Source organism: Trichechus manatus, unplaced genomic scaffold (genome assembly GCF_000243295.1).
Source record: "Trichechus manatus latirostris isolate Lorelei unplaced genomic scaffold, TriManLat1.0 scaffold00024, whole genome shotgun sequence".
In the NCBI taxonomy this organism is placed as follows: Eukaryota; Metazoa; Chordata; class Mammalia; order Sirenia; family Trichechidae; genus Trichechus; species Trichechus manatus.
The window spans coordinates 12,054,477-12,064,046 of NW_004443960.1; the positions used below are offsets into that span (position 1 = coordinate 12,054,477).

The 9,570-nt window shown below is 45.6% G+C and overlaps 1 protein-coding gene across 1 annotated transcript in view; it reads right to left on the minus strand.

Moving 5' to 3' along the window:
* CPPED1 (calcineurin like phosphoesterase domain containing 1) overlaps positions 1 to 3,578 on the minus strand; it is a 119,040-nt gene extending 115,462 nt beyond the window's left edge. The window contains exon 1 of the mRNA XM_004373264.2: positions 3,418 to 3,578. Coding sequence (XP_004373321.1) covers positions 3,418 to 3,487 — 70 coding nt within the window. The 5' untranslated portion in view covers positions 3,488 to 3,578. The remainder of the gene's footprint in view (positions 1 to 3,417) is intronic.
* Between the last annotated feature and the right edge of the window lie 5,992 nt (positions 3,579 to 9,570).

Sequence of the window (9,570 nt, forward strand, 5' to 3'; positions counted from 1 at the left end):
TGTCTCTTCCTACCTTAGCAGGGTAAGGGTCCTATCAATTCATTTTCTAAATCCCTCTCCATAACCATGATTCTTGTCCAACTGAACCGCTCTCTTGTTCTACGGTCCCTTCTAATCCATTCCTCACTGGCAGCCCCAACAAAGCTCCAGTGGGTTAGGAAGCTTCAAAACTTCAAACCAAACCACCAGTTGCCACTGAGTCAATTCCAAGTCATGGTGACCCCAGGTGTATCAGAATAGAACTGTGCTCCCTAGGGTTTTCAATGGCTGATTTTTTGGGAGTTGATCACCAGGCCTTTCTTCCTAGTCCACCTTAGTTTGGAAGCTCTGCTGAAATCTGCTCAGCATCATAGCAACACAGAAGCCACCACTGACAGAAAATGGTGGCTGAGCATGAGGTACACTGGCCACGAATCGAACCTGGGTCTCCCACATGGAAGGCGAGAATTATACCACTGAACTACCTCCAGAGAATGCAACAGGAACATAAGAAATATTTCCTGAACTGAAAAGAGGTTCAGTAGAATAAGAGGGAACTCTCATACACTGCTGGTGGGAGTATAAATTGGCGCAAACACTTTGGAAGGCACTTTGACAAGATCTAGTAAAGCTGGGGATGATTATACTCTATCACCTACAACTTCCCCCCTAGGTGTTTGTCCTGCAGAAACCCTCCCATGTGTGCACAAGAAGACTAGTGCAAGAATGTTCACAGCAGCACTGTTAGCGCGAAGAACCAGAAACAATTAAGTGTCCATTGTATCAACCAGGATCACAGCAGGAAACAGCTGGCATACTCAAACCTGGATAATCAGAGGAGGGTTTTTAAAAGGCTCTCTCTGGGATGGGGTGGGTGTAGGGAAACTACAGAACAGTTTAGTAGCCAAGACAGAAAACAGAGCTGTGGTCACTTCTACATGTGAGGGAGGAAGGGAAGAAGTGGTTACCCAAATCTGGAAAGAGTCCAAGAAGAAGGTTGCCTTGACAGAAGCAGTGACTTTCAGGTGAGGAATACAGACAGCCTAAGACCAGCCCACAGGAATGAAATGGGGGGAAAAAAATCCCTCATATGTGTTACCCTCTCCCTCTGATCTCCTGTCAGGACTCCCCACTGGCCGAACCCAATGGAAGCCAGAGGATGTTGAGCCCACTGATGGAGGCCATAGAGGTCAATCTCCTGGAGCACAGCGAAGAAGGGAAGAGAGATTTGGAGAAGTAAAGGAAAGGTATTCAGCACATCTGTTATGGATTAAATTGTGCCCCCATCCCCCACCAAAAAAAAAAAAAATGCTGGAAACCTAACCCTCATATCTGTGGGTGTGATAGTTTGGAAACAAGGTTTCTTTGTTATGCTAATTAGATCAGACCCTAGAAGGGTGGATTCTAAATCTAATCCCTTCTGAGTTATAAAAAGAGCAGACATACACACAGGGAGAAGACAGACGCCATGTGAGGACCTTCTACAAGTCAAGGAACCAAAGAATGCCCAAGACTACCTACAAGGATGGAACTGACATAGACAAGGCCCTGATTTGGACTTTTAGCCTCCGGACCCATGAGAAAATAAATTTCTGTTCTTTAAAGCCACTCACTTGTGGTATTTATGTTTCAGCAGCACTAGGGAACTAAGACAACTTCCATCAACAAAAGGTATAAAGGATATACTCATACAATGGAATACTGCCCAGCAAGAAAATGAGTGAACGAGAGCTACTCATATCAATATGAATACATCTCAAAAACTGCATGTTGGGTGAAAAAGGCAACCTGCATTACAATATGTACAGAATGGCACTACAGCAGACTGTATTTTCCAAAATCAACGAGAATTGTATTTCTAGCCCCATATGCTCTTCCAGAAACTTGCGACTCCCCTTGGAGGTGCAAAAAAAAGAAAAGAACAAGGTTCTAGGGCAGAGAAGTACAGAAGCCTACTTTAGATAAGGTAGCCAGGCAAAGTATCTGTGAGGTAGTGACTGACCTATAAAATGAGGTGCGAAGGTTGAGAAGGAGCCAAGCCCAACTGTCCTATTATGAATTGTGGGAGAAGAAAGCAAGCAGGTGCCAAGGCCCTGAGGAGAGAAAGGTCTTGTCCCTTTTAAATGTAGTTCAAGAAAACCAGTGTGGCAGGAGAACTGGGCAGGGGAAGGGGTGGCAGGCATGAAGCATGAATGGTGGGCATAAGCCAAATCATGGAGAGTATTTAGGGGATTTCCCCGGGATCTGGAGTCCCTGGCTGGTGCCAACGGTTAAGCATTCCACTACTAACCAAAAGGATGGCAATTCAAATCCACCCAGAGGTGTCTCAAAATAAAGGCCTGGTGATCTACTTCCAAAATATCACAGCCACTGCAAAACTCTATGGGGCACAATTTTACTCTGACACTCATGGGGTCACCATGAGTCTGAACCAACTCTACAGCAACTGTTTTTTTTTTTCTCCGAGGATTACAAAGCCAGTGAGTGCCTGGGAGGGAATTCAACTCCAGGCAGCCAAAAGCCTAGAATCAAGGAACCAGGAAGAAATGTCCTCTGGACTTACTAATACTCATTTGACGCTTAATGTGTACCTGCACTAGGCTACAGAAGTACTTCACACGCTCTATCTCTGTGAGGTGGGTTGTTATCAAGCCCATCTTATAGTAAGACGTATTATCTAAATCCAAAGTCCAACCACTTAACTCTACCACGGCTCTAGACTGCCTTCCCTCTAGACTGTTCTGATGAGCACTCTTCACGGTTGTGGTGAATAACTCGTAGTAAATAGCCGTAATTATGATGTATAAAATCCATCAAGGAGAACAATCCATTAATAAAAATAATAGCATCTAACATGAACGGAACGCTTATTGAGGGTCACACAAAACCTTACTATTATTACCATTCCCGTTTCACGGATGAGGAAACTGAGACCAACCAGATTTGATGAGTAACGTGGCCATGGCAGGATTGAAAATCAGGTCTAACAGAGCCCACGCTACTATTAACTATGTTTTGCTGCTTCACCCTCAAAAAAGAAAAAAACAAACCCGTTGCCATCGAGTCGATTCCGACTCATAGCAACAAAGTAGAACTGCTCCACAGTGTTTCCAAGGAGCGCCTGGGGGATTCAAACTGCTGACCTTTCGGATTGCAGCCGTAGCACTTAACCACTACACCACCAGGCTTTACTCTCAGGGAGGTTAATTCAAGGCCAGGTGGCGCCAAGTAGAGGACCCTCACGTGGACACTCGCCTCGCCATATTGCTTCTGAAAGCCACAACGGCGAGCAGTGCGACCGCTATTCTGGTCCCCAGCCCCCGGGTGCAGCCGGACCGGTTCCGGCTAGAGGCGCGCTCACCCGGACGAAAGGTTCCCTCGGCAGAAGGTTCCTCAGCCCAGGATTTGTCCCCTCCCCAGCCGGAAGGCCGGTAGTACCTGCAGAAAACGCGTCCAGGGTCCTGCCCCGGGCTCTGTGGAAAATACCCCCCGCCTCCACGGCCGACATGGCGACAGAGCCTGTAGCTGCGCCTCAGCACACTGCGTGGGAGTGAGCGGCGTGAACCCACAAGGCCTAACCAACGAGCCTGTCCCGTTCGGGGCGGTGCCCTCTGCTGGGGACGGGGCGGGCCCGCGGGGCTCGGCCGCTCGGGGCGCCGCTAGCGCTGCCTGGGCGGGGCGCAGGCGTGAGCGGCTCCTTGGGGATCCACCCGGGCTTGTGGCAAGTGGAGGGCGGTTGTCTGGGGGCAGCATGGTCGGGGGGGTTCCTCTGCGCCCGGCTTTGGGGCCGGTCCTTCCCTAAAGGTAGGGTTCCCAGGTTATCCAATAAAAGTACAGGACACCGAGTTACACTGGAATTTCAGATCGACGACGAATAATTGTTTAGTATATATATATGTATGCCCCATGCAATTTGGGAGATGCTTATACTCAAAAATGTTTCGTTATCAGAAATTGCGGTTTTAACTGGGCGTTCTGTGTGTTATCTGGCAGCCGTTCTTTAAGGTAAAAAGGGCGGGGTCCTGCCTCAGAACAGCCCTCCAAGCCACCAGCCGGGATAGATAGGCGCCTTCAGGTTCCGGGTCATCATTATCAGTCGTCGTCGTCCACTGGGCGCCAGGCACTGCGGAAGCACTTTGCTTACAGCTCAGTTAATCCTCACAATAGGCCTAGGAGGCAGATGCTGTCCTTAAGCTCCTTTGTCGGACAGGGAAACTGGGGCTTAGAGAGAAACAATCAAAAAACGTTGCCCTGGAGTCCATTCCGACCCATAGTGACCCTATGGGGCAGAGAAGAACTCTCCCATTGAGTTTCCAAGGAGCTGCTGGTGAATTTGAACTGCTTACCTTTCGGTTAGCGGCCAAGCGACCTACAAAAGATAATACACATCTAGAAAAGTAGTAAAGCTTCCAGCGGCCCAAACTTGGATCAGTCCAGCTTAAAAGCCATTGCACTGAACTAGTAAGCTAGAGTTTGTCAAACTTGCTGAAGATACAAATTCCACGGAAGACCTACTGAATCCAAATCTTCAGAAGGGCCTGGTTTTTACAAGCACCCCCAGGGGGTTCTAATCATCTGTGACGTTTGGAAAATGCTCTTCTGAACTAGCTGCCTATATCTGAAGCACTCTCCCCCAAAGAAATCCAAACCCATTGCCCTTCAGTCAATTCCAACTCATAGCAACTCTATACTATAGGACAAAGTAGAACTGCCCCATAGAGTTTCCAAGGAGTGTCTGGTGGATTTGAACTGCCAACCTTTTGATTAACAACCATAGCACTTAACCACTACACCACCAGGGGTTCCTGAAAAAGCACTCTCTAGGCAGCTATCATAGCCAGAAGGACTGTCCTCTAACCTTGGACAAGAGGCATGCATGAGGCAGTAAATCAACAGTTAAGAATGTGAATGCCCAGGGGGTTCTGGAGCCAGACTGCCTGTGTTCTCATCCTGGTTCTAAGACTTGCTACTTGTGTGACCTTGAAAACCACTTAGTTTCTCCATGCTTCAATTTTCCCATCTATAAAATGGGAACAATAGAAGTATCTATCTTATAGGGCTGCTGGGAAGTTTGTTGTTGTTGTTAGGTGCCCTCGAGTTGGTTCCGACTCACAGCGACCCTGTGTATAGCAGAATGAAACATTGCCCGGTCCTGTGCCATCCTCACACTCACTGCTATATTTGAGCCCATTGTTGCAGCCACTGTGGGTTAGGATTTACAACATATATTTTTGGGGGACACAATTCAATCCATAACATCATCCAATGGCTCTACCAGTGCATTTCCAGTAATGCCAAGAGAGCTGTGCCCAACTGCTACCTGGTTCAAAAAGACACTATCTCACCAAGATAGTCATAATCCATCTGTTTATTCATGCAACAGTCATTTGAGTGTGCCTCAAGTGCCCTGCTTGGTGAGCAAGAGAGTCAAGGTAACTGCTCTCATAGAGCTTAGAACTGAGTTGGGCAAAAACAACATTAAACAAATAATTACACCTGTAAAAATATAATTACCAACCGTACAAAGTGCTGAGAGACAAGAACATGGTGGTATAAAAAAAGAACGGGAAGGGGAGCCACTTTTGTTCGGGAGGGTATGTGTAAGTGTGCATAGGAAGGCATCTCCATGGAAACAGCACTTAAGAAGAGCCCTTGATGTTCAAATGGGATTTAGTACAAATTTGGGGGGAGGGGTAATCTCACCCAAACCACATGCCTGAGATTGGGGAGCATGGTTATCTTAAATGAGATCTGGGTACTATTGCCCTGAGAAAAGGAGAATAAACCGACCAGTTGCCACTGAGTCCATTCTAACTCATGGTGACCCCATGTGTGTCAGAGTAGAATTCAGCTCTATAAAGACACTCTGGGTGGACTGGAACCACCAACCTTTTGGTTAGCAGCCGAAGGCTTAACTGTTTGCACCACCCAGGGACTCCCAGCTAATAAAAAAAGGAAACAACAGATAATCCACATTCTAGGAGTGAGGATTGGGGAGCATTGTGTATGGGCCACTGACTACCATGCCACACCCTTCTAAAAACTGCCTGTTTCTTCCCTCCCACCCTTTGTGCCAGCTATACATGTAAAAAGTCCTTATCCGGATGTCCAGATGTGTTGTTGTTTAGAGACTCAGCTACATTATTAAGAACATCAGCTGTTGTGCTGGGCTAGCCTCACTGCATGAAGCAGGCAGAACAATTTGCCCTAACATTAATTTGTCCTAGGCTGCCATGCTTTTATAGTTCTTCTACTTTTCATTTTGAACGTTTTATTGTGGTTTGGGTGAAAGTTTACAGAGTAAATTAGTTTCCCATTTAACAATTTTCTTGTTTTGTATAATTGTGGTCTCATACAATAATTGTCCTTTCGTAATTGACTTATTTCACTCAGCGTAATGTCCTCCAGGTTCACCCACGTTATGAGATGTTTTGCGGATTCATTATTCTTTAATGTTGCGTAGAATTCCATTGTGCGTATGTACTACATTTTGTTTATCCATTCATCCGTTGGTGGGCACTTAGATGGTTTCCATCTTTTTGCCGTTGTGAGTAATGCTGCAATGAACATGGGTGTGCATGTCTATTCGTTTCACTGCTCTTATTTCTCTAGGACATAAACCTAGTATGGGATTGCTATGAGTCAGAATCGACTCCACAGTAACAGGTTGTTTTTTGTTTTGTTTTGTTTTTAGCGGGATTGCTGGGTCATACCATATTTCTATTTCTAACTTTTTGAGGAAGCACCATGCCGTTTTCCACAGTGTTTGTACCATTTTACATTCCCACCAGCAGTGTATGAGAGTTCTAATCTCCCCACACCATCGCCAGCATTTGTGTTCTGGTTTTTTGATCGTTGCTATCATTGCTGGGATGAGGTGATATCTCACTGTTGTGTTGATTTGCATCTCTCTAGTATCTCCTCCTCATTGTCAGGTGGTGAACTATCACCTCTCACTATTTCTGCGTCTGCCTCTAGCAAGTCTTCACCGCTGGCATCCTTCCCTTGTTCAGAGGCCCTCTTTCCCATTACCCAAACCTGTAAAACCAGAGGACAAAGGTTGTTAGGATTGTGAGCCACGTTGGCTTACGGACTGCCAGTGAGCTTGGGATAAGAGCCCGATGCCTCATTTAGAGAAAGATGCTTGGGCTTTAGTTTTATGGACATTGTTATTCCTACTTAATTGTCAGAGGCCCTTTCTTTGGAAGCATTGGATTCCCAGGTCTGGACTCATAGATCAGGTTGGTTTCACCATTCTGGAATGAAGGAAGACATTCTGGTGCCGCACATTTGAGATATGTGGAAACGTGAAAGCACACCATAATTACTGAGCAACGTGGGTATCAGATGCCCCTCACCTTTACCCAGTCCTGACCTCCACCTGTTCAGGTGGGACCAGGGAGGGATACTCAGATGGTATCTTCCCCTTGTATGTGACTCTGTTTCTGTCTGTCTTCTTTTATAAGATACCACCCAGAAGAGAGTAGCATTAGGACCCACCCTACTTTTGTATGATTTCCTTAATTTAACTGATAACATCTGCAAGGAAAAGCCCTATTTCCCCAAACAAGGTCACATTCACTGGTGTAGAGGTTAGGACTTCAACATATCTTTTTAGGGGACACAATTCAATCCAAAACACCTACCATTTGGCTCTCAGAGTTTGAGTCTTTGAAAACTTGTTCCCATTGGATTTCATCATTTATAACCACAATCAGTACTTGATTTACAAGCTAAACTGGTACATGGGTTCAATTGTGTCCCCTAAAAATGTCGACTTGGCTAGGCCATGGTTCCCAGTATTGTATGATTGTCCACCATTTTGTCATCTGATATGATTTTCCTATGTGTTGTAAATCCTACCTCAATGATGTTAATGAGGTGGGATATGCGGCAGTTATGTTAATGAGGCAGGACTCAATCTACAAGATTAGATTGTGTCTTAAAATCAATCTCTTTTGAGATATAAAAGAGAGAAGCAAGCAGAGTGACACGGGGACTGACCTCATGCCACCAAGAAGCAAGAGCCAGGAGAATAGTGTGTCCTTTGGACCCAGGGTCCCTGCACTGAGAAGCTCCTCAACCAGGGAAGATTGATGACAAGGACCTTCCCTCAAAAGAGAGAAAAAGCATTCCCCTGGAGCTGGCACCCTGCATTTGGACTTTCAGCCTCCTAGATTGACTGTGAGAGAATAAATTTTCACAAGCTATCTACTTGTGGTATTTCTGTTATAGCAACACTAGATAAGTAAGACAGCTGGTGAGTCAGAGCTGAATTTAAGCCCATTTATTCCCATGAATAGCTCTGTGACCTTAGGTAAGTCACTTAACCTCTGTGAGCTTCCTTTTCCTCAACTGTAAAGTGGATGTATTTGTTTCCTAGGGCCATCATAACAAATTACCATGAACTGGGTGGCTTCTAACAACAAAAATTTGTTGTCTCACAGTTTTGGAGGCTGGAAGTCTGAATTCGGGGTGTCGACAGAGTCGTGCTCTCTCTGAAGGCTCTAGAGGCAGACACTTCCTTCCCTTGTCCAGCTTCTGGCAGCCCCAGGTGATCCTTGGCTTGTGGCAGCATAACTCCCCTCTCTGCCTCTGTCTTCACGTGGCCATCTTCCTCCGTGCCTGCCTCTGTGTCTCTTCTTTTTATAAGGACACCAGTCATATTAGATCAGGACCCACCCTAAAAAAAAAAAAAAAAACACTGCCGTCCAGTCGATTCTGACTCATAACGACCCTATAGGACAGAGTAGAAACACCCTATACAGTTTCCAAGGAGTGGCTGGTAGATTTGAACTGCCAACCTTTTGGTTAGCAGCTGAACACTTAACCACAGCGCCACCAGTTCTCCAGCATAATCTTGTGTTAACTAATTACATCTGCAAAGACTCTATTTCCAAACAAGGTCACATTCTGTGGTTCTGAGAAAGACATGAATTTTGAAGGGTCACAATTCAACCCAGGAGAGTGGACATAATCATGTCTACCCTACACACTTGTTGGGAGGATTCAGTGACATAGTATTTAAAGTGCATGTCACAGCACACTGTAATTGCTCAATAAATAACTTGTTATTTTCATGGTTGTTAATCTCTCAGAGAAGCCACTGAAGGTCTCCCAGCAAAGCAGCACCCTCGGCCTTCCCAGTCAGACTCAGGGTTTCCTGATGTTCAGACCCTGAAATGGAGAATTTGAGCTCAAAAACCATCCCTGGTGAAATCTCACACCGGTAGAAGCACTTTCGCATACCCTGTTTCCTCAGACTGCGCTGGGCAATACAGTAGCCACTAGCACGTGGCTCTTTAAATGAAAATTAAATAAAATTACAGTTTCTCAGTCACGCTAGACACATTTTTTTTTTTTATTATACTTCAGGTGAAGGCTTACAGAACAAATAGTTTCTCATGAAAGAGTAGTACACATATTGTTTTATGACATTGGTTAACAACCCCACAACATGTCAACCCTCTAACTTCTCAACCTTTTTTTTTGGTGAAAATACACATAGCCAAAGATCCACCATTTCAAAAACCTCCACATGCACAGTTCAGTAACATCGACCACGCTCTTCCAATTGTGCTGCCACTCTCA